The following is a 25671-nucleotide window of genomic DNA, read 5'->3' on the forward strand; positions in this document are numbered from 1 at the left end:
AAGATGATACAAACAGATGGAGAGATATACCATGTTCTTGGATTGGGAAATCATTGCGAAAATGACTGTACTACCCAAAGCAATCTACAGATTCAATGCAATCCCTATCAAATTACCAATGACTTTTTTTTACAAAACTAGAACAAAAAATTTCACAATTTTTATGGAAACACAAAAGACTACAAATAGCCAAAGCAGTCTTGAGCGAAAAAAATGGAGCTCGAGGAATCAGATTCCCTGACTTCAGACTATACTACAAAGCTACAGTAATCAAGGCAATATGGTCCTGGCACCAAAACAGAAATATAGATCAATGGAACAGGATAGAAAGCCCAGAGGTAAACCCATGCACCTATGGTCAACTAATCTATGACAAAGGAGGCAAGGATATACAGTGGAGAAAAGACAGTCTCTTCAATAAGTGGTGCTGGGAAAACTGGACAGCTATATGTAAAAGAATGAAATTAGAACACTCCCTATCACCATACACAAAAATAAACTCAAAATGGATTAGAGACCTAAATGTAAGACTGTACACTATAAATCTCTTAGAGGAAAACATAGGAAGAACACTCTTTGACATAAATCACAGCAAGGTCTTTTTTGATCCGCCTCCTAGAGTAAGGGAAATAAAAACAAAAATAAACATATGGGACCTAATGAACCTTAAAAGGTTTTGCAAAGCAAAGGAAACTACAAACAAGACGAAAAGACAGCCCTCAGAATGGGAGAAAATATTTACAAATGAATCAATGGACAAAGGATTAATCTCTAAAATATATGAACAGCTCATGCAGCTCAATATTAAAAAAAACAAACAACCCAATAAAAAAATGGTCAGAAGACCTAAATAGACATTTCTCCAAAGAAGACATACAGATGGCCAAGAGGCACATGAAAAGCTGCTCAACATCACTAATTATTAGAGAAATGCAAATCAAAACTACAATGAGGTATCACCTCACACCAGTTAAAATGGGCATCATCAGAAAATCTGCAAACAATAAATGCTGGAGAGGGTGTGGAGAAAAGGGAACCTTCTTGCACTGTTGGTGGGAATGTAAATTGATACAGCCACTGTGGGAACATTATGGAGGTTCCTTAAAAAACTAAAAATAGAATTACCATATGACCCAGCAATCCCTCTCCTGGGCATATACCCAGAGAAAGTTATAATTCAAAAAGACACATGCACCCCAATGTTCATTGCAGCACTATTTACACTAGCCAGGTCATGGACGCAACCAAATGCCCATGGACAGACGAATGGATAAAGAAGATGTGGTACATATATACAATGGAATGTTAGCCATAAAAAGGAACGAAATTGTGTTATTTGTAGAGACGTGGATGGATCTAGAGACTGTCATACAGAGTGAAGTAAGTCAGAAAGGGAAAAACAAATATTGTATATTAACACATATATGTGGAACCTAGAAAAATGGTACAGATGAACCGGTTTGCAGGGCAGAAATAGAGACACAGATGTAGAGAACAAAAGTATGGACATCAAGGGGGAAAAGTGGTTGGGGGTGGTGGTGGTGGTGGTGGGATGAATTGGGCAGTTGGGATTGACATATATACACTGATTTGTATAAAATGGATAACTCATAAGAACCTGCTGTATAAAAAAATAAGTAAAATAAAATTTAAAAAAAAAACTGTAAAAGAACAGAAGAGTGATGGCCTGTCCTGGAGCTCTCTATGAAGGGAATTTAGAGAGGTGGCTTCAATAATGCAGGCCTCACTTTATTTTCATTTTGGAGGTATAAAAGACTTGGAGTGACTAGCAGTAAAAATCCATTAAAATGGAAAGGAATTATATGCTGGTTTTAGAGCTAATCTGTAGGGTGCAATTGAGGGAACCTGTGTGCCATGCTACTGAGAAGGTATGGCAGGGAATCGTGGAACAGCAATATGTGAATGCAGCAAGTGAGCTAAATCCTTGGGGCCTTCAGAAAGGAAGAGGCATGTTAGGAGCTACTTTGAGAAACGAAGGGTTGGTATTTGGAGGTAGAAATGCCTTGCATTATAGTGCTAGTGTTTACCTTGAGAGTGTGGGATGCCTTGCAGAAGAACATAGGGAGCAGATAACTTTTGCCTAAAGATTAAAAAAAAAAAACTCGCATCTAGAGGAACTAGGGAACTTTTTTTAGGAGAGTCCTGGAGGAGGCTATTTCTGGCTTTATAAACATATTCCCCCCTCTTGTGTGTTGGGTAAATGGCTCATTGTCAGACAGTGGAGTGGTAATATCTGACTCAGCCACGTCTCCTGGGCCGACAGGGTTTTCATCTCCTTCACTAGGCATTGTGGATTACTATAGTCAGTGTGTTTTGTAGTGATCCTTCACCGATGGGCAAACTGTGGTTAAGATCCTAAGGAAAGGGGATGCGTTGGTGAGTTAATATGGGGAGAATGAGCTGGAAGTAGGTAAGGATTGCTCCAGTGCCTTTTCTAGAGATGGCAGAAGTTTTATTCATCCTCTCAAAATCATCTTCTGTCCAGATGCTCCTTTCTTTTGAAGGCCTGATTTAAGGCTCAGATGAGTACTTCTCAAACTTTAGTGAGCATCAGAATTATTTGGGGTAGGGTTTTTCAAACTTGGTATTATTGACTTATTGGGCCAGTTAATTCTTTGTTGTGGTAACTGTCCTGTATACTTTAGGATGTTTAGCAGCATCCCTGGCCTCTACCCAGTAGATGCTAGTAGTACCTCCCCTCCCAGTTGTGAAAACTAAAAATGTCTCCAGGCATTGACAAATGTCCACTGGGAGGCAAAATTGCCCCAGTTGAGAACCACTGACTGGAGTGATTATTAAAAGTGTAGACCTCTAGGGCTCCCCTGGTGGCGCAGTGGTTGAGAGTCTGCCTGCCGATGCAGGGGACACGGGTTCATGCCCGGGAAGATCCCACATGCAGCGGAGAGGCTGGGCCCGTGAGCCATGGCCGCTGAGCCTGCACGTCTGGAGCCTGTGCTCCACAACGGGAGAGGCCACAACAGTGAGAGGCCCGTATACCGCAAAAAAAAAAAAAAAAAAAAAAAAAAATGTAGACCTCTAATCCTTATCTTGAAAAATCTGTTTCAGTAGTGGGGAGGGGGGCTTAGGAGTCTACATTTCCAGGAGGCATGCCAGGAGATTCTGAAACATGTGATCACAGCTCTGCAGGGGTAAAGCATTTTTTACAATATCTTTCCATTCATAATGAAGTTTTGGTGGAGAATTATCCTCAGAGCACTGACTTAGCTCAGTTAAAATAGTATCAATTAAATCCTGTAGTGGATATCAGTGTATTTCAGCCTTTAAAATTTTTTTTTTCTGTTTACCATATTGAATACATCTGTCAACTTGAATAGAAACTCAGATTCCTCTCTAGTTTTTCCTTCTAAGTTTTCTACTATTTCATTAATTTGTCTGTCTTTCACTTTACCATTATCAATATTTATATACATATTCATGTATCAGACAGTTATCTTTTACTTCCTACCATGGCACATCTACCTATGGGCAAACTAGTGATGAAACTCAAGATATCTGGACATTCCAAAGTTTGTTCATTAAGGTCAGCAAGCATATACTTTTCCTCCTCACTTACCTGGAACCTCTTCAGTTTCCCTGCAGATACTCAGCTTTGTTTATGTGTAGGTTACTCTATTTCTGCTCATTCCTGCTCAGTATAGTACAGTGGTTAAGGGCTGAACTCAAACATGAGGCTCTCTGGGTTTGAGACCCTACTTTCACTTATCCTGGCAAATTTTTAAATTTTTGTTTTTTAACCACTTCATGCTTTAGTTTTCTTATTGTAAAGTTCCTGGATCATAGGTTTGTTGTGAGGATGAAATGAATTAATGTATATAAAGTGCTTAGAACAGTGCTTGGTATGTAGCAAGTACGAAATAAGTGTCAACTCTTTGGTGGTTATTTTAGATCAGTGTCCTATGTGTGCAAGGTGGGGTCCTTACTAGCCTTTGTTCTAGTGTCCTGCATGGGTATTGTTAAATTTTCATATATGTATATGAGCACATGCATTATTTTAGATTGAGGAATAATGTACATAATGTGAAGTGTATGACTTGATAATTATTTTACACATGTACATATTTGTGTGACTTCCACTCAGGTCAAGATAAAGCACATTTCTGGCACCTCAGAAGGCTTCCTTGTGCTCCTTCCCACTCATCTCCCCACCCAGGGTAACCACTATTCTGATGTCTGTCACCATAGACTAATTTTGCCTTTTTGAGTTTCATATAAATGAAATCATTAGTTTGTACTCCCTCCCTCCCTTCCTTCTTTCCTGCGTTGGGTCTTTGTTGCTGTGCACAGGCTTTCTCTCTAGTTGCAGCGACCTGGGGCTGCTCTTCGTTGTGGTGGCTTCTCTTGTTGCGGAGCATGGGCTCTAGGCATGCGAGCTTCAGTAGTTGTGGCACGCAGACTCAGTAGTTGTGACTCGCAGGCTCTAGAGTGCAGTCTCAGTAGTTGTGGCACAAGGGCTTAGTTGCTCCGCGGCATGTGGGATCTTCCCAGACCAGGGCTTGAACCCTGCCTTGGCAGGTGGATTCTTAACCACTGCGCCTCCAGGGAAGCCCCACTTCAATAAGTTTTACAAAAACCTTTCAGAAAGGAAATGTTTGTACTATAGGCACTCTGGCATTTCTGTTTCTTGAACATGCCAAGTGTGTTCAAATCTTGGAGCCTTTGCACTTGCCATTGCCTCTATCTGAACACTTTTCCCAAGATTTTCACATGGCTGTTTTCTTTCTATTATTCTGATCTCAGTCCACATATCACTTCCCATAGAGGCCTTTAATCTGCAGTCTGTTGTAGTCCTCCTAGACAATTTGTCTTCAAGATACTTATCATTGTCTCAACTTAACTTGTTTGTTGTCTTTCTTTCTCTACTAGAATGAAAACTCTGAGAGCAGGGATCTTGTCTGCTTGTTCACTGCTGTATCCCTAATGCTTAGGTGATCAATATTTGTTGAATGAACACCTGATCTGTGTATGTTTTTTTCTTCCTAGATGATGGGCACATTTATTTTTATTTATTTTTCTTCTTTCCCCTTCTTTTCTTTCTCTTCTCCTTTTTCATTTCTTATATACTGGTTGAAATGTTTTGGGATGTTTACCTCAGCATCTACCTACACTAGTGTTTTGGAGCATCCCTGAACAGTGAAGTGAGGGTGATACTTGCTAATAGTCCATTACAAGTATGAACCTAGAACTCCAGACCATTACATTGAAAGCCTATAGAGAGCTGTTCCATGCCCTCCCCCCCGATTTATTGAAATATAATTTACATATAACATTGTATAATTTTAAGGTATACAATATGATGATTTGGTATACATATATATTGTGAAATGATTACCATGATGAAGTTAGTTAACACATCCATTCCCTCACAGTCACTTTTTTTCCTTTTTTGTGGTGAGAACATTTAAGATTTAATCGTAGCAACTTTCAGATATACAGTATAGTATTAACTGTAGTCACTGGGTTGTATGTTAGATCCCCAGAACTTATTCGTCTTATAACTGGTAGTTTGTACCCTTTGACCAACATCTCTCCATTTACCCCATCCCCCATCCCCCGGCAACCACCAACCTAATCTACTCTATTTCTATGTGTTTGACTTTTTTTAGATTCCACATATAATTTTTTTTCAATAAATTTATTTTATTTATTTATTTTTGGCTGCATTGGATCTTCATTGCTGTGCACAGGCTTTCTCTAGTTGTGGTGAGCGGGGGCTACTCTTCATTGCAGTGCGCGGGCTTCTCATTGCAGTGGCTTCTCTTGTTGCAGAGCATGGGCTCTAGGCTCACGGGCTTCAGTAGTTGTGGCACGTGGGGTTAGTAGTTTTGGCTCACAGGTTCTAGAGCACAGGCTCAGTAGTTGTGGTGCATGGGCTTAGTTGCTCTGCAGCATGTGGGATCTTCCCGGACCAGGGCTCAAACCTGTGTGCCCTGCATTGGCAGGTGGATTCTTAACCACTGCGCCACCAGGGAAGCCCCAGATTCCACATATAATTGAGATCATACAATATTTGTCTTTCTCTGTCTGACTTATTTCATTAGCATAATGCCCTCAAGATTCACCTGTGTTGTTGCAAATGGCAGGATTTCCTTCTTTTTAATGGCTGAATAATATTCCATTGTATGTATATACCACATTTTCTTTATCCATTTGTCCATTGATGGGCACTTAGGTTATTTCCATGTTTTGATTATTGTGAATAATGCTGCAGTGAACATGAGGGTACATCTCTTCAAGATAGTGATTTTATTTTCTTCGGATATATATGCAGAAGTGGGATTGCTGGATCATATGGTAGTTTTATTTTTCTGTTTTTCATTAAAAAATGTATTTACTTATTTATTTTTGGCTGCGTTGGGTCTTTGTTGCTGCACGTGAGCTTTCCCTAGTTGCGGCGAGCAGGGGCTACTCTTCGTTGGGGTGCACGGGCTTCTCATTGTGGTGACCTCTCTTGTTGCGGAGCATGGGCTCTAGGCGCATGGAGCTTCAGTAGTTGTGGCACGTGGGCTCAGTAGTTGTGGCTCGTGGGCTGTAGAGCAGAGGCTCAGTAGTTGTGGTGCATGGGCTTAGTTGCTCCACGGCATGTGGGATCTTCCTGGATCAGGGCTCGAATGCCTGTCCCCTGCATTGGCAGGTGGATTCTTAACCACTGTGCCACCAGGGAAGCCCTGGTAGTTTTATTTTTAATATTTGGGGAACCTCCATACTGTTTTCCGTAGTGGCTGTACCAATTTACATTCCCACCAGCAGTGTACAAAGGTTCCCTTTTCTGTACATCCTTGGCATGGCTTCTTTTTACAGATTGGCAAATTCAAGCCAGGAAGGGAAAGGAAACTTAAGGTTATAGAATAAGTGTATAAGAATTGGGACTAAAACCAAAGACTTTTTTAAAAGATTTTTTTCCCAGTTTTATTGAGAAATAATTGACAGACATCACTGTATATATTTAAGGTATACAGCATAATGGTTTGATTTATGTATTTTGGGAAATGATTAACTCAACAGATTTAGTTAACCTCCATCATCTCATATAGACACAATACCAAGACTTTTGATAGATTGACTGGTAACTCTGGAAATCAGAGTGAATTTCTATTAGATTAATTTTCTGATACTAGAGTTGGCATGTATTGTGCTCAAGAAGACAGTAAAATAAATGAATAATTAGTTAAGTGTAACTAGCATTCCTTGCTTGTAAGACATTGGAAGTGTTTGGCTTTAGGTTTTTGATATTTGATTATTTTATCCTGTAGGGATGTGAAGTGATGTGCATTTAAGAAGTGTGTAGCTGGATTGCTTTAAGATATAGTTCTTAAAAAGTTGTATGACTTTGGTCTTTCAGAGAGAAGTTGTGCTGCAGGTCATGGGACCAGCAGTCCCTGAGGTTTAGGAATGAAAGACTTCATTGATTTACCATTGAGTGTGGGGGATTTGAAGCCATTCCTAAGTTTGGTGGTAGGTGAAAGTAGTATTGAAAAGTTGCCTAATTCTTTTTTATAGTTTGTCTACTGTACGTCTTATTTCTGAGAAACTATGTTAATGTCTAAGATGACATTTCTGTGGGATTGCTGTGGCTTTGCTGTGTTTACTTCTTCGCTAGAAGGATTTTAAAGCCTAGATCAACAGAGGTCATAGCGTACTCATAGAATGCTTCTTTCTCTTCCTTGTAGTCCCATAGCATTTTCTTTGTACTTTTACTCTATTTCTCATGATTTGCCTTGTGCTGTGGGTTATTCTGTGCCTGTCTCCGCTAATAGATTATGAGCTCCTAGAGGATCCGGTCTGTAGTTTCCTCTTTGTAACCCCTTAGTGTCTAAACTAGTGCTTTATAATATTTAGGTGTTCCCTATGTGTTTGTGGTATTTCAGGGATGCTAAGAGAATCGTTAGATGATATGTCTAGTCCAGTCCCCTACTTTTACTTGTAAGGAAACTGAGAAGCACAGTGATTTACTCAGTGTCATCTAGTTGGTTGGGAGAGCTGTGTTCTAGTCTCATTTCTGCCAGTTGTTTGTTCCATTATGTCTTGCTGCGCCTCAGCTGGTACTAGTTCTCTCTACAACAGGGGAGGATTGTGAAAGAGGAAAGAAACACTGGGAAGATATAAACAGATTACACTCCCATTACTGATGTATTCCAATTTACTGCTTTACCAGTCAGATATTTTACTTTCAAATTTGGAAGCACAAGCTTAATTTCTGAGACCCCAGAAAGACTTTTGTAAGAGTTCTACACTTCTTCCATTCTATTACCCTAGAAACACCCTTCTTTGCTGTGCTTAATGGGTAGAAGTGCTGGCAGAAGGAGGAGACTTTATGTTGTCAGTTTCCAGTCACACTTTAGACAGCTTGGGTGGTAAATTCCAGGTGCCTGTGATGATGACAGAGAGTAATGTGTTGAGGCCCTTGGTTGAATTTCCCCCTGCTCCAAATGGAAGGAGAGTGATGAAAACAATTTAATTTCTTAGGAAATTTGGTACTTCGGGTTGAAATTGTTTTTCCCTCCTCTCCTGTTCCCTTTTGCTTATTAGAAAGTATTGATTCTGAAATAGAGAAAGTGAGTTTATTAGATTTGGGCTGGACATTGATTAGCAGTAACCTAATTATAAATCCTCAGAGGGAGATGTTTGTAAACATGTGCTTTTGACATCCAGGGACTTGTGGTTCCCACTATTCTTGTTAGTCAACTGGTTGAAGCTGAGCACATGAAAGGTGTGTATCCACTAAGCTTAGAATTGCATTGCTTTTGATTTATTTTAATAGGATCCTCTTGATTTCCAATTTATTTTCCCCCCACAAGGACATCTTCCTCTTGACAACCTATTTAAAAGACACAAGAATGTTTTGCATGGAGGCTGTATTTCATGCTTTAAGGCAAAGCCATGATCAATGGCTTTGTATAAATTGCCTGAAAGAATCTTTTCTTTTTTTGTTGTTATTTTTTCCTTCAGTTTTCTCTGGATCATAAAGGAATATGAGGGCTTAGTGAGGCTTTGATAGAGATAAGTCTAACTAAAATTTTAGGTCCCACCTAGGACTGCTCAGGTCTCCGCCATTTAGAATCAGTCAGTGATACGCATACACTGAGCATTTACCATGAGCTAAGTGCTTATGGAATAAGTGTAAGATATAGTCCCTGTGCTAAGTATGCTTAACATCCAGTTGAAATTTTCTGTGCTTTTAGCGCTCAGAAGTGAATCTCGGGCTTCCCTGGTGGCGCAGTGGTTGAGAATCCACCTGCCGATGCAGGGGACGCGGGTTCGTGCCTCGGTCCGGGAAGATCCCACATGCCGCAGAGCGGCTAGGCCCGTGAGCCATGGCCGCTGAGCCTGCGCGTCCGAGCCTGTGCTCCGCAACGGGAGAGACCACAACAGTGAGAGGCCTGCGTACCGCCAAAAAAAAAAAAAAGAAAAAAGTGAATCTCCTTTTTGGCTATATGTATTAGAGATAGATGATGTTTGAGATACAGTCTTTTATGCTGTTGGATGCATCTCTTCCTTAAACAAAATTTTGATGTTGATTTGAATGGTAGTATATATTTTCCAAACATCATTGAACAAAATTAATTTTCTGCTGCTTTGGATTTGTCTGGAATTGAAATCAGCCTCCTTACTACCATCCATACCTGCTACTGGGTGAGATTAAGTTTCACAACGAGAGCCTAGGATTTAAGAGAAAGAGAGGAATTTTGTCAACAATAGAAAGTATCTGGGACATGAGAGAATATGTGTAAATCCACATGGAGACCTGTGGGATTTCAAGTTCTCATTTGAAAAAAATTGAGAATTCCTTGAAGCAAGATGGGAAACTTTGAGCATGATTCAAGGAACTGCTTTTATATAGAATTAAAAAAATACACTGAAGTTTGATCTGCAGTACAGTGTTACAAATATATGTATAATTAAATTTGAGGGACTTCCCTGGTGGTCCAGTGGTTAAGACTGTGAGCTCCCAATGCAAGGGGCCCGGGTTCCATCCCTAGTCAGGGAACTAGATCCCACATGCGTGCCACAACTAAAAGAGCCCGCATGCTGCAATGAAGATCCCGTGTGCTGCAACTAACACCCAGTGGAGCCAAATAAATAAATATTAAAAATAGAAACTTGAAAGGAATATGTTGTTATTTTTGGTTATTTTGAAATTAAATTTAACTTTTGGTCTTTTAACTGCTGTTTTCTGCCTTGGTTCTCTTTCCAGAGGAATTTCTGAAGATGGTCAAATGCAGTGTGATTTATGAGGCAGTGAAGGGCAAGTACTTTGCAGTGAGGAGGACCTACTTACTTTGGGGAAATCAATGGAGCACGTCAGTCTGCAGCACACTTCCTGCCTTAATGGTCCTAAGCTCCATCAGTACTTGAAATTTAACTTCATCATCAGTCTGTGGGCAGTGTGTGCTTTGCAGCCTTCCTTCCATCAACGTCAGATATATGGCCAGACTTATTACAGATGGAGCTAGTTACACTTTCCTGCTTGGTTTTGCATCTTCTCTAAGTCTTGTCCACTGGCATGTTTTAAGGATGTAAAATGTGTTGGGCTGTAGGCCAAGGAATGATTTAAACCTTGAAATTACCTGGTTAGAGAAGGGGGCATTGGACAGACGGGCAAAATCTATAACACGGTTGCTTATCATTTCTTCTTCCTAAAAAATTTCCCATTGGGAGGTATTTCAATAGGTTCTCCAACATCTTAGAGAGCATTTCTAGCACTAACTGTGGCTTTCTTTTCACAGATTCTCTAACCATGGCACAGGTAGAGAAACGAGGGGGTTTGCTCAGGAAATCTTCAGCCTACAAAAAACCACTGAAGGAAAAAGTGGTGCTGATGTATGATGAGATCTTCATGGTAAGGCCTGGAGCCCTGACATTGGGCACAGGTTGACTCCTTAGTTTCTTGTTCCAAAATGAAAAATAACCTCACCTCTGCCTGCTACCTTCTAGTTCTTCAGAGGGAGAAAGAGTGAGAACAAGGGTGAGGGTGAGCTCTCTCATGGTAGAAATTATGATCATGTGTTAATTAATATAGATTGTTATTATGTTGTTCTTATAGATTGTTGCCTTGAGCTGGGTAAAACAATCGAAAGGAGGGAGGAAGGCTCAGGAAACTTCTTTTCTGCTATCTATAAGACTTTTCTTCCTTATGATTTTTTTTGGCTCTGCCTTGTGGCATGTGGGATCTTTGTTCCCTGGCCAAGGACTGAACCTGTGCCCCCTGCAGTTGAAACGTGGAGTCTTAACCACCAGACTGTCAGGGAAGTCCCCTTAAGATTTGACATAAGGACCTTTCTATCCTAGATGTCCCTTGAATTTCCTTTTGGCCCTAGAATTCTATCTAATTCAGATATTTTTAAAAGATGCACTATTATATTCCATCTCAAGTTGTTGGTGGACAGAACAATTGCTTAGTTAGACTATCTCATCTTGCAATTCTATGAGAAGACTGAGGAATTATTAGCAATTAGATTAGGGGATTTCTTTGGGTCTTCAGAACTGCTTATTGACCATGGTCCAAGCCTGTGTTGTAAAATGTACCCTACCAGGGAAGGTTAGAGTGATTAGATACCCTGCAGATGTACTTGACTTCTGAAATCCTGGTCTTAAGTAGTACATGTAAACATTTAAAACATGTAATACTTGTAAAAGGAGTTAACCATATCTTGTGTAAATCTTGTGGACTCTCTTTCCTAGAAGGAGGATAATGATAATATTTACCCTACCTGGCTCGCTGGGCCATTGTATTTCATGTATGTGAATGGGCTTTGAAAACTGAGCAACATTCAAATACAATGGGGATGCATCATAATGTGACTAATGGATTCAGATGGCTAGGTTCACTTCTCACTAAGAAGAGAAAAATTTGAGGGAGATTCTTGAGTTCCTGTTATGTGCCTGACATTGTTCTAAATGCATCACCAAATACATTAGCTCTAATTCTGACAAGAGTACTGCAAGAAGGCTATGTTTTTACATGTGTCATGTAAAAGAGCATGATAATGAGAAAACTGGCAGTCACAGCTAGAAAGTGAAGGAGCTGTGATTTGAACCCTAGTGTGTGACTCCAGAGTCCTTACTTGTTCAACTTTGCCACATGGCCTTGGATAAATAATTTGATCATATAAAACATCTAATTCTTGGCAAGCCTTAGAGACAAAGTTTGACATTCAGACAATTAATACAGAATTGCCCAGGGCAGTATAGGTGGCTATACAGAGAAAATGAGTGGTTATTAGGATCCTATTAGGGCTCTTTCTATGTTGAGTAATAAGTTTGGTATACATATGACTCCTGCTTGAGGGAGCTTTGAGCATGGGAAATGCCAGCTCCATGAATTCCCTGTTTCATATATAAACAACAAAATGATATTACAGAAGTGTGAGGGTCAATGTGTGGCCCCTCTTGGGGAGCAGGACTTGAGCAAAAGGGATAGAAAGAATTCACTAAATGAGAACCTTATGAGAAGGCCAGAAATGTTGCTTCTTTATGTCATTCTCAATTAAAAAGTCAGAGGAGATTCCTAGGATAATGTTTTCTTATTTGATCAGAAGTTCTTATCTAATGAAGACAGTTCTTGGTAGTAATTTTAAAAGGTCAATTTAAGGTAACGTAATAGCAGGCAATTGACATACTGGTTTTATGTCATTAGCTTTCCTGTAAAGTAAGGGTTCTCTTTTTCTTATTTCACTCACTAACCAGAAGCCTCTAACTTCCAGGAATTTCTGTTTGAAAATTATTGCTAAGAAAATTTGGATCTTAGCACCATAATTTTGCTAATTATGGACCAATTTGAAGTAAGAAAAGAGAATATTACTGGCTCTGTACAGAGGACTAAATGCATACGAGAGGGCAAGTGGAGAAGCAGGATGTTGTAAAAATCATGGCAGTATTACTTAGATGATCTGGGTTCTGGCTCCTGCACTTGTGTAAGTCTTGTGGACTCTCTTTCCTAAAAGGAGGATAATGATAATACCTACCCTACCTGGCTCACTGGGCCATTGTATTTCATGTATGTGAATGGGCTTTGAAAACTGAGCACCATACAAATACAATGGGGATATATCACAATATGACTAACTGATTCAGATGGCTAGGTTCTTTTCTTGCTAAGAAGAGAAAGATTTGAGGGAGGTTCTTTGAGCCATTTAACTTTTGGTGCAGGGAATATATATCCATGCACAATGTCTTCCATTTGGGAAAAAACCCCCAAAACATGTTCCCTATTTTAGCTGTTTGGAATGACCAAGCATTTTCAAAGTTAATTGTGAAAGGTAAGGTTGATTATGTGTAGTGACCCTTTCAAATGTGTTCTTAATGCTTTGATGTTAGCTGGGGATATTGAATATACTTATCTTCTGGTTTCAGACAGAGGACCCTAGTAAGTGCAGTCCTCGATTTTGGGAGGAGCTCTTCCTTATGAAGGTAAGACTTGGTGGCACCTGTGGATTTTCCTGGTAACTGAGATTGCCTTCACATGTGTTCTAGGTGCTGCAGTAAAAATGCACTCAGGCCCTTATTGTTTCCTTATTAGGTGAATTTAGAGTACCTAGAAGGCAAGCTGGAATCTCTTGATGGTGAGGAGTTAATGAAGATCAAGGACAATATTAATTGCTTATTTCAGCACTGCATCCAGGCTCTGGGAGAGGAGCATCCAATTCGAGTGGTCAATGCATTGCAGGTACAAGGCTGGGAGACTGGGGAAGTCTTGTTTAATAGGAGAAAGAAATTGTAATACATCTATGGAACTTGAGGAACCTAAAATTGCCCTTAGGTATGAGGCTTGCTTTTTTTTTTTCTTTATTTCTTTAAGTAATCAAACATCTATGCCATGTTTGTTTAGCCATCTTCCTGTTTAAACAAATTGATGCCTATAGTAGTAATCTTGTCCATTTGTATAATTTGATTTAATGCCAAGGCGGATTGTTTGACAGAATTTTTATTATTACTTGAGGACGGGAAGAGAGAGAGAGAGGAAACTCTGGCAAGGTTGATTAGTCTACAGCAAAAATCAGAAGACTTTCTTAATTAAATAAACAGTATTTTCTTAACGTGAGGTTTCAGAAGGTTCTTGACTCCCTGAAGTTATATGTAATATTTTATGTGTAAATGTACGTTATGTGTACATGCACATTTTTTTTGGAGAGAGGGCTTTCGTCAGATTCTCAAAAAGGTATGTAACTCTCAAAACATTAAGCATCATTATTAATGCTAAGTGGCATGATCATGAGGAAGATTCATTATTCTTGAACTACATTCATTATTTCTTGAATTACTGTTACATGCTAAGCATTGAGCTGGTGGGATACATTATAGGCTTCTTGAGGGCAAAGGCAGTATTATTCAATGCTTTGTTCCTAGTGTGTAGAACAGTGCCTGGCAAATAGCATTCTAAAAGTAAATTTTTTTGAATGAATGATGGGCAAAATTTCTAGAGTTTATAGTCTGGTAGCTCCAGTGTAGCCTAGATTGGGCTGAGTATTTAGGGTAGTGATTGACAGGCTTAGAATATGAAGAACTGATGACAGCATAAAGGATTTTATTGGAACTTTTGGTAGATTGGGTTTAAGTTTCTAACTTACAAGTTGGGCAGATCACTTTGTGAGCCCCAGTTTTCTCATCTGTAAAATGTAGAAATTACCTCTTGAGCTGATGCCCCAGAAAGAGGGACCATGTTTATCCTATAGCTTTGTTAACCCTTGGACAATAAATTCTACATTTTGAGCATCACAGTTGTAGAGACTCATTAATTGAAAGTTGAAATGAAGTTGGAAATTGTACTTCCTGTAATTACAGAGGCTCACTGTGGGGGCATGAATCATAAACTGATTTTAGTCCAGTGAAAATAAATTGACATTAAGCCACTTGGTGACCCATTAAAAATATAGTACATTATTATAATACCTGATATTTATTGAGCTGTAACAAAGTTAAGTTCCAGGCACTACTCCAGGAATTTTAACAAAGTTCCAGGGACTATTCTAAGTGCCTTACAGTATTAATTCACATAGCCATCACAACATCCCTATGAGGTTAATGCTATTATTATCATTCCCATTTTATAGCTGAGAAAAATGAGGCACTGAAAAGTTAACTAATTTGTCCAGGCTCACACAGCTAGTAAGTAGTGGATGGGGATTGTAATGAATTTTTAAGATTTGAATTGATTGGTTGTTATCATATAGGGACTTCTGTAGTTATTAAAAATGATAAACTATTATGTAAATTCTAAAACTAATTTTAAATAAAGGAAAGCTCCACCAATCCCATGATTCAAACTCAAGAACTGTTTCTTATTTTTGAATATCACGTTCCAGTCTTTGTCTGCAGTGTAATTTTTAAAAACTGGATGGCCAGAAAAGAATAAAAAAAGAGGATGACAACAGTTTCAGTTGCTGTTCCTCTTTTCATTTCTGGATTTTGCACATATTAAGACCCAGACTGTGTTTTGGAGCTCAGAGAAAGAGCAATTGAATGTCAGCTGTGTAAGGAGAAGGTTCTGAGGTTGCAGTGTGAGGCTACTGATCCAATGCCCTTTGCATTTTGAGACTTCCTTTCTAGAAAGAATTCTTTCTTTCATCTCTGCAGACCTTGTGTGCACTCATTCGAGGAGTCCATCAAAAAAATAAGTCTACCTCTGGGTTTGACATTATCAACATGCTGATGGGCTTTGACAAGGCGGAGCTGTGCATGAAGGTGAGACATAAGCTGTAGATGTGCCTGTGGATGTCTGCTTCTAACAGCTGTTCATGGATCATCTGCAGACAGTTAGATGCACTGGAAGATTTGGACTCAGACATAGATGATTGAATTTTGTTTTTTTAAAATTTATTTTTGTCTGCATTGGGTTTTTTTTTGCTGTGCACTGGCTTTCTCTAGTTGTGGCGAGCGGAGGCTACTGTTCATTGCAGTGCGCGAACTCTCATTGTGGTGGCTTCTCTTGTTGTGGAGCTTGGGCTCTAGGCATGCAGGCTTCAATAGTTGCAGCACATGGGCTCAGTAGTTGCAGCACGTGGGCTGTAGGGTGCACGGGCTTCAGTAGTTGTGGCTCCTGGGCTCTAGAGCACAGGCTCAGTAGTTGTGGCGCATGGGCTTAGTTGCTCCGTGGCATGTGGGGTCTTCCTGGAGTAGGGCTTGAACCTGTGTCCCCTGCATTGGCAGGCGGATTCTTAACCACTGCACCACCAGGGAAGTCCCTCATATGGTAATTCTATGTTTAACATTTTGAGGAAATTCCAAAGTGGCAGTACCATTTTACATTTTCCCCAGCAATGTGTGTACGTGTGTGTGTGTGTGTATGAAATGTCTATTCAGATCCTTTGCCCGTTTGTAGATTGAATTATTTGTCTTTTTATTGTTGAGTTGTAAGAGTTCTTTATATATTTTGGATACAAGTCCCTTATGAGATACCTGATTTGCAGTATTTGTCACTATCTTGAACGAATGTTGTTCATAATATGAACTTTGAAGAACCTGTCTTCTCTCATTCACTACATTTAAAATAAAGAAATCTGTATGCCAAAGAATCCTTATAGTGATTAGTTTATTTTTTAAAAGTTACAAATATGTGGGACTTCCCTGGTGGCACAGTGGTTAAGAATCTGCCTGCCAATGCAGGGGACACAGGTTCGGTCCCTGGTCCAGGAAGATCCCATGTGCCACGGAGCAACTAAGCCTGTGTGCCACAACTACTGAGCCTGCGCTCTAGAGCCCACGAGCCACAGCTACTGAAGCCCGCATGTCTAGAGCTGTGCTCCACAACAAGAGAAGCCACCGCAGTGAGAAGCCCATGCACTGCAATGAAGAGTAGCCCCCACTCACTGCAACTAGAGAAAGACCATGTGCAGCAACGAAGACCCAACGCAGCCACAAATAAATAAATAAATAAATCTATTTTTAAAAAAATTATAAATATGCAATTAGGAATACACAAAGATTTAGTATCTGGAGTCAGTTTTTAATTCTAACTTTTTACAGTCTCTCTCTCTATATATATATGTAAAATCCCAGATATCTTTTTCATTCTTACAGTTTTCACTACTGCCTATATACTGCTGATTACTAAGTCTCTATCTTTAGCCTTAATTCCTCCTGAGCCTCAGACCTGTTCCTTTAAGCACTTGCTGAATATACCCACTTACACATACCTAAGTACCTCTTGTTTGGCATATCCAAAATGGAACTCATTGTTTTCTCTACTTCTGTTCTTCCTCATTCATTCTGTGTCAATGGGGGATACCTGTCTTCCCGGTTCCCCAAGCCAAAAACCTGAGAGTCACCCTTGACTCTTTCCTATCCCTCATCTTTCATATCCAGACTATCACCATGTTCAGGTAATTTTACCTCAGCTCATGCTTCTCATATCTGGTTTTTTTTTTTCCCCCTACTGCCAAAGTCCCCATTATCCCTGAACTATTGCAGTGATGCCTTCATTCTTTTGACAAACATTTGTTATGCTCCTCTGTGCCAGGCATCGGGGATACAGAGGCAAATAAGACATGGCAACCATCCTCAGAAAATTGATAGGTTAGTCTTCTTTTGTCTCCCTCTCTCCAGCCTTACCATCTTTAAATCTGTCATCCACACTGACAGCATAGTGATGTAACTTAACACTCAAATCTTTCTTGGTTAAAACCCTTCATTAGTTTCCTATCACTAAAAGGATAAAGACCAAACTCCCTCATTAGCCTTATAAAATTTTTGTGATCTTCTTTCTATTTATTTCTCAAATCGCATCTCTCATCACTGTGCCTCACTCTTTATACTTCTATAATAACAAAATGCCTGTATTCCAACTGCATGTCCAGGGCTGTTTCATCCTTTATGTGTCTTTGATCATGCTAATGCCTGTCTAGAATTCCTTTCCTCCTCAAGTTTTAATTAATTCCTACTGATTTTTCAAAATACAGCCTGTCCCTGAGGAGTCCTGGAATAGGTAACTTCTGAGCTAATTCCCTTCCTCCATATATATTACTGTTATAGTAACCATTAAAACTGTTTATTTGTTTTTCTGTCCTATTAGACTAAAAACACCTTGAGAGCAAGGGTCATTGTCTTATTTTTTTCTTATTTTCTTTGAAAGCATAATATTTAGCATATAGTAGACTCTTACTACATATTTGTTGAATTGAACTGAAGTAGCTTATTTTGAACCTTCACTTGACCTTCTAGCACACTAAATCCTTTTTTTTTTAAGATTTATTTATTTATTTATTATTTATTTATTTAATTTATTTTTGACTGCATCAGGTCTTAGTTGTGGCATACGGGATCTTCGTTGAAGCATGTGGGATCTTTCATTGCTGTGCACAGGCTTCTCTCTAGTTGTGGCCTGCGGGTTTTCTCTCTCTAGTTGTGGCGCGCAGGCTCCAGAGCGCATGGGCTCTGTAGTTTGCGGCACGCGGGCTCTCTCACTGAGGCGCGAGAGCTCAGTAGTTGTGGCGTGCAGGCTTAGTTGCCCCATGGCATGTGGGATATTAGTTCCCTGACCAGGGATCGAACCAGCGTCCCCTGCATTGTAAGGTGGATTCTTTACCACTGAACCACCAGGGAAGTCCTGCTAACTCCTTATTCTCCGTTCATTTTCCTCCTTTATTTAATGTAAAATATTTCTTTTTTTCTTCCTTGTAGTATCTAAAGGTTTCATGTTTTGACTACATTGGATAAAACAGTTGCTTGTTAGTACAAGTGTTAAACTCTAATCACATTGTCTAGTAGAATCGACCAGGATGGATATGAGCTAGCTTTGTTGGATAGTGCATATGGCCAGTGAATAGCTAGTAGTGATGTTATCTCTTTGTTGTTTGTTCAGTGTGCCTGCATCAAGTGATATGCTTTCTTTATCAAATAATGAAACATACCTAGTTGTTTAACCATTATTATTAACCTTTAACTTAATCATTTGTTTAATTTATTATTTAAAATTTATTTAATATAATTTAATTTTATTTAGTTTATTATTTGTTTTTAATTTGTATATTATTTAACTGTTATTAATCTTTTAAAAAATTTCATTCTAATCTGAAGTTTTATATGAGGGTGATAGGCTGCAAACATTCATTTGCTGGAATAGTAAATTCTTTATTTTTCTGTGCGGTTGTTCTAAAGCGTTTTTCCCAAAATAGCTAGACTTAGTTAGAAGTCTTCCTTTTTTATGTCTAGTCTTGCAAGGCCTAGGCCTCAGGGAATGATATGGTTGCTTCATTGTATGTTATTCACATTATCCTACATAACATAACTCAGAGTTTGACAAAGACATGGTGGAGATGTTCTTTGATGTGTTTTAATACTTAATGGATCTCTTTCTCAGAACTTGATGGAGAGTTTGGATTCATTGCTTTGTGCAGAAGGTTCTGAAAGTCTGAAGAGCTTATGTCTGAAACTTCTCCTCTGCTTAGTGACTGTAAGTGACTTATCTATATGTTTCTTTGTCAAGGGCATAAGTTCACAGCAGGGGCAAATTTGAATTCTTGAGCCCAAAGTTAGAAAGGAAAAGAGAAAAAAAAAAATCTCTACTGGGCCATTACATTACTCTGTTGTGTTTGTGTAGAAAGAAGTTATTTGTATGGGCTTTCACTTCCTAGAAGTTGCTTTTTGGAGCAACTGTTGACATTTTTAACCTGTACCAGTCCTGGAGAAGTGCTTTCTTCTGGATTGTCAGATTTTGCCCTTCTCATCAGGTCTCATTTGGAAACAGTTTTTGTGATTCTGAATATTTTTATTTGTTCTGACTTTGATTTTATAGCTGGAAGCTGACCTGTACCTTGTAGTGGGAGGAGGGTAGGGTATTATTCATTTACTTCAGGTGGTTTCCTTTCCCTGCCACTGCTTGAAGACTTCTGGATCATAAAGTTCTTCCTGTGCATCTGGGGAATGAAACCCAAGAAGCTGTTAAGCAAATGCTTTTGTGAGGGTATGAGAGAAACAATGAGAAGTTCAAAGATTTAGGAAGTTTTAAGTTGCTAATTTTTTACCCTTCTAGTGTCTTGTCTATTCAGGCTTAGGTGGCTTTGGGGGTGCTTTAAGATCTGCTAAGTATCTAGTAGAATGTTTTAACATTTCTGTTTTTCTTAGATACTAGGTGAGGAGATATATATGAGATATCAGAGTGTCTTAGTATAGACTTTAAATAGCCTTTTATTATATTCAGGTGACAGATAACATCAGCCAGAACACTATCCTGGAGTATGTAATGATCAACAGCATATTTGAAGCAATTTTACAGGTAGGTCAGTTCCCTTGTCACCTCTTTCTTTTTTGGGTAAACCACCTCCTCAAGCACTCTCACCATTTCTGGTTCTGGTTACAGATACTCTCCCACCCGCCAAGTCGTAGGGAACATGGGTATGATGCTGTAGTCCTCTTGGCTTTGCTGGTGAACTACAGAAAATATGAGGTAAGTGGTTCCCTTAATGGAGAGCTGTTACCTTTCTATAATCTTCCTAAATGTGGCCAGTCCTAGAGGATTTTGCTTAATGTAGAAGACATGTTCTTGGTAAATGGTTTATAGATTAATTTTGATAAACCAATTCTAAAGTCCTATATTAGATGCCTGAGGTAGAGGATATAGCTGTTTAAAGGAATCCTGTGGGGTAACTTCTAATAAAGTGAGTAAATCTCTCTTAATGTAATGGTTCCCAAACCCAGTTTATCATTAGAATCACCTAGTTATCTTTTAAAAAATATTTATTTATTTATTTGGCTGTATCAGGTCTTAATTGCGGCACCTGGGATCTTCATTGTGGCGTGCAGGCTTCTCTAGTTGTGGTGTGCGGGGGCTACTCTTCATTGTGGTGGCTTCTCTTGCTGCGGAGCATGAGCTGTAGGTGTGCAGGCTTCAGTAGTTGTGGCTTGTGTGTGTGTGGGCTTAGTTCCTCCGTGGCATGTGGGATCTTCCCGGACTAGGGATCGAACTCGTGTCCCCTGCATTGGCAGGCAGGCAGCCAGCCGCTGCGCCACCAGGGAAGTCCCTCAGTGGTTCTTTTTAAAAAGAAGACATTTCTGGGCCTTACTCTTTATTTTATTTATTTATTTACTTATTTGTCTGTGCTGTGTGGCATGTGGGATCTTAGTTCCCTGACCAGGGATCGAACCCATGCCCCCTGCAGTGGAAGCACAGAGTCTTAACCACTGGACCGCCAGGGAAGTCCCTGGGCCTTACTCTTTACACACCAAATCAGAATCTCTTAGGGGGTGAGACCTAGATATCTTTCTTATTTTTTAAGATCTCCTTTTGAACGTGATGATCAGCCAGGATTGGGAACCACTGACCTAATGCATCTATTTTGAAAGATTGGACTTATATATTGGATTTCTGCAATGCAATCAATCCACTTGGATAAATATCAACTGTTGGTCTGGGGACTCTTTCTGATTTTGATGGGAGTTGAAGACAGAGCCTTATCCATATTAATTCTGGAGTTCTTTTTGCCTCTAAATTAGTCAGGGATAGATTTATAGCTTTTGAGGTAAAGAGGTGAACTCAGAGATTTATACTTGGATTGGTGCATCTACTTGATTCCCCTCAAAAGGTAGAATACACAGAAAAGGAAGAGGCCCACTTAGGGAAGACCAGGGACCTTACTGGGGATTGCTTTGTAGGAATAGGGAGCACTTGGCACTGGGTCCTGGACACTAGGAGTACTTTACTGAACCCAGAAGTCAGGAGCTGCATTGAGGCAACTTGACTTTCTTCATTTAATAAGTAGCAATACTATGAGAAATGGGCTAGCTGGAGGGAATGTTTTCATTTTTGAGCTTCTGGATCTTCACTTAGTGATTTTTGATATGATTACTAGCCAGGTCAAAAGTGATGGGTAACATAAAATATGGAGCTTATTCTTATAAATAGGGATATGAAAGAAAGGCTGGCTCTGAGAAAGGAATACTTAAAGAAGGACTGGAATATGTGGAGCAACGTTAATGTGTTATAAATCCCAGGAGTTGATCGCTTTCATTGTCTTGGAGGAACTGACAAATGGTGTACAGAGCTACTAATAAATAAGTAATTTATCACCAACACCTGTTTTGCTGGTGATCTGGAAGGGCCGGCATGGTAGCCATTTTGATCTCTGTCATGTGTAATGGCCTCTGGGGCCTTATTACAACAGCAGGAAAAATAGCTGAGGAAAAATGCTGAAGGTAGTTAAAGCGAGTTATGCGTGAAAGGAAAGAGCCATCATCAGTAATGAATATTTTCGGAACATTCTGCTGGATGCAGGCCACTCTGAGGCAATGGCTTGGATTCTCTAAATGTGAACTGAACCCTGGTTCAGCCCAGTAAGACTTTCTGAAATATCAGCCTGAAAAACTGGACATGGCCAAGGAACTGGAGAAAACCATATTTCTGGAGTGGGGTATGCATCTCTAGTCTGTCAGAAACCCCAGAAGAATTAATACAGTAGGTGAGGGCAAGCTGGTAGGCATAATTTATCTGGGCTTTGCAGCTTTTGATATAAGTCAATCACCAGAAACCATTAAGGAAACCTGGTGACCATGGAGCAGGAAGGTTTTTGACAGGAGCATGAGGAATTCCAGATGAACATAGCAAAACCAAAAGCTGGTGAAGTTTTATGCAAAATACGAGAGGGTGTGCTAGGGAGAACAACATTCTAGTTACCACCACAGTTGATCCCATGACCAGTGGGGTAAGTTGTAACCTTTCCAGAAAGGTGCAGAGAGCACCAGAGAGGCTTGGTGTCCAGCTAAACACAGAGAAGGGGGATTAGGTGTTGGACTTAAGGAATGGAAGTAGTTCTTCCTCACTTCAAATAGTGCATTCCATTTTAGTAATTTCATGTCAATAGATAGAGGAGGCCAAAACAAAAAAAAAGGTCTAGGGTAGAGCAATGAAATTTGTTAAGTATGGTTTAGATCAAGTAAAGGCTGGACCCTATTAGAGTGATTCTGTGAAGGCTGACTGAGTCTGTAATCCTGTCTTGCTGATGAAAAGTAGATTGCCTTGAGTTTTAAAACATGACCACAACAGGTATATAGTGTTAAGGAAAATCAGTGTCTGTTAGAATAGAAATTTTCACAGCATTAAGATCTTGGCCTTCTGGGTTGGCCAGGTCTTCTGAGATGAAGTGACTCAGCCTCCAACTGCTGCCCTGAACATGATGTTTCCCAGAAATTACAAAATTGTTTATTATGTCCTGTTGTAAGTTGTTCCTTCTCTTTTTCTTTCTCTCTCTCTTTTTTCCCCACAGATCTTCCTTTGACTGTGATAAAAATGTCAAAGGAAAAAAAAAAATAGCTACCAGTAATGGAGCCCTTATCATATGCCAGATACTGTGCTAAGGATTTTACTTGATTTAAGTCTCATAGCAACCCCAAGGAAGAAAATATTTTTCCCCATTTTACAGATGAGAAAATGGAGCTTAGGTTTACTAACATGCCTAACTTGTTGCAATTGATAAGTCAAGGATCTAGAACTCAAACCCTTGATTTTAGCCACCTTGCCTTTTCCTCAACTGTTGCTAATGCATAGGCTGTTCTTGGTAATCAGATGGTCCTTATTATTACTTAAGACAGTCTACTTTTGGGAAGGTAACTAGGACTTTTCAAAAATTATGCCAAGAGACAGTGGCCTGTTCTTTCTACTGTTGTTCTCATTTGATGGCATCTCAAGGTCAGCCTACTGCTGATTTTCAGTTCCAAGGATCCACTTGCTTTGGATGTTGTCTGAAATCTGTAGCGTCAGCAGGATTTGACTGTTATAGGAAGAAGTATTTAGAGCCTTGCTCTGTCAGATCAAGTAACGAATGGAGTGAGTTTTACCTCCTTGAATTGTATTGTAGAAAACCTTGTAAACATTTGGGCTGTTAAAAAACAAAGCTTCTCCTTCTCTATTCCCAGTTGGCATTCGAAAGATGCCCTCAGAAACTTGATTAATAAGGTCTGTGGGGCGGGGGGTTAGCCTTTCAGTTGGGTTTCCAAGTTTCTCAGTAATGTTTCTTGGTTGCTGAAAAAACTGCCAATCTGAGAACTACTGTTTCTAGCTTCCCCTGGGTTAGAATTGGTGCCTGATCTGTAGTAGGTCTTTCCTTACATACTATGCAGGGGTTGTTTTCAAGGTGAGCACATCATTGGTTCTCATCCCACTGGTAGGAGATGGCCCAGTTGCTTAATGAGTTTAAATATATACCTATTTCCATATGCTGCCTAGCTGAGATTGAATCTGGAAAAACTCAAGAAATCTTCCAATATTTTAAGTGATGGGACAATCATTAAATCCCAGTGTCATGACCAGATTGTAGTTTGGGTAATTACATCTTTTTTTCAGTTCCCCTGCAGTGTTATTTGGGTATTGGATCTATAAATGGCCTCTCTGGCTGTTAAGCAGCTGCCACTTTCCACCCCCAAGGTGGCTTTGTTTTACGGGTGGGTGAATCAGTCCTTGGATATAGTTTGTGGAATGGTTAGGGAGCTTTTGGGATGAGAGTGTAAGTTAGCAACTTATAGGTTTGTGCCTTATGGCAAGGGAGCTTTTATGCTCCCCAAAAGACAGCTGTCCCTATGGACTCAGTAAATTATTGGCAGGATAGGACAAAGTGAGTGTTGTGGAGCGTTCACTTACTTCTTAGAAACAAATAAGAGGAAAAGATGGGAGAAATAGCAGACATAGGCCTGAGCTGATTCAGTCTAGAGGAAAAGGTGGGTTGAATAGAACTGGTGTGTGTGTGTGTGTGTGTGTGTGTGTGTGTGTGTGTGTGTGCGCGCGCGCGCTTGGTGAATGCCCATGCACACTGAGAGATTTACTGGAAATGGAGGAAGTCACCTGGCAAGATAGTTGGGCATAGGTATTACGAGTATCACTATAGAGAGAGCACCTCTTATGGAAGCATTTTTGTCAACACTTTGTTAAATAGCTAATGGGTTCTTAACTAGGTCACACTCACCTGGAGTCTCTTCTCTTGTTTAATAGTCTGTGAATCCTTATATTGTGAAGCTGTCTATTGTGGATGATGAAGCCACTCTCAATGTGAGTATCTGGATCCTTGTGTATTGTTTTAATTACTTGCCTTTGGTGGCCTTTAGTAGATATTTAGAACAGAGAGTAGAGAGCTATTGTGTTAATTTCATCTGGTTATAAAGAGGGAATAGGTATTTCTTTTTAGAGCATCAGTGCTACTGTCTTACTGTTTTCTATTTTCTCATCATGGAAGGACGGTGTGAGGGGATATTTGCTTGCTAATCATGATGAAATGGTCAGTTATATTTCATGTTGTAATGTGCTGAGGTTGATTATCCTACAGAGTCAAGAAGTTACATTTCTAAGAATAAGATTTAGTTGGTACGTCAGATCACCATGATGTACACTTTAAATATCCTATAATTTTGTGTGTCAATTATACCTCAATAAAGCTGAAATTTAAAAAAAAGAAGGCTTAGATGACTAAATGTTTTGAGATTTCTTCTTGTAGAATCAGCCAGATTATATTTATAGCCTGCCTTGGTGAAGCTGAAACATGGAGGATGATATATATCTGCTACATATATCCATGGAGGTTTGGGAAATAACATCTGATCTCTGAATATAGGGAGGAAGAAGATGACCAGGTGTCTGGTTTTATTCTTTTTCCGTCTTGCCCTCTTCATTCTTCTAATTTCTCTTCTGAAAAAAAAGCACACGATTCATCCTTGTGC

At 39.6% G+C, this 25671-nt stretch overlaps 1 protein-coding gene across 19 annotated transcripts in view; it reads left to right on the forward strand.

The window, feature by feature from the left end:
- Positions 1–25671, forward strand: part of ARMH3 (armadillo like helical domain containing 3) — a 181164-nt gene that overhangs the window by 12218 nt on the left and 143275 nt on the right. For 13 of the 19 annotated variants that reach the window (XM_067024822.1, XM_067024831.1, XM_059054092.2 and 10 more), the window contains exons 2-9: positions 10767–10879; positions 13393–13449; positions 13559–13705; positions 15613–15720; positions 19334–19426; positions 20174–20248; positions 20333–20419; positions 24950–25006. In XM_067024822.1, the coding sequence (XP_066880923.1) occupies positions 10778–10879; positions 13393–13449; positions 13559–13705; positions 15613–15720; positions 19334–19426; positions 20174–20248; positions 20333–20419; positions 24950–25006 (726 nt within the window). In that variant the 5' untranslated portion in view covers positions 10767–10777. The remainder of the gene's footprint in view (positions 1–10766; positions 10880–13392; positions 13450–13558; positions 13706–15612; positions 15721–19333; positions 19427–20173; positions 20249–20332; positions 20420–24949; positions 25007–25671) is intronic. The other 6 variants (XM_067024827.1, XM_067024826.1, XM_067024825.1 and 3 more) reach the window with 2 other exon arrangements.

The sequence above is a fragment of the Kogia breviceps genome, chromosome 2, assembly GCF_026419965.1.
Source record: "Kogia breviceps isolate mKogBre1 chromosome 2, mKogBre1 haplotype 1, whole genome shotgun sequence".
Taxonomy (NCBI): domain Eukaryota; kingdom Metazoa; phylum Chordata; class Mammalia; order Artiodactyla; family Physeteridae; genus Kogia; species Kogia breviceps.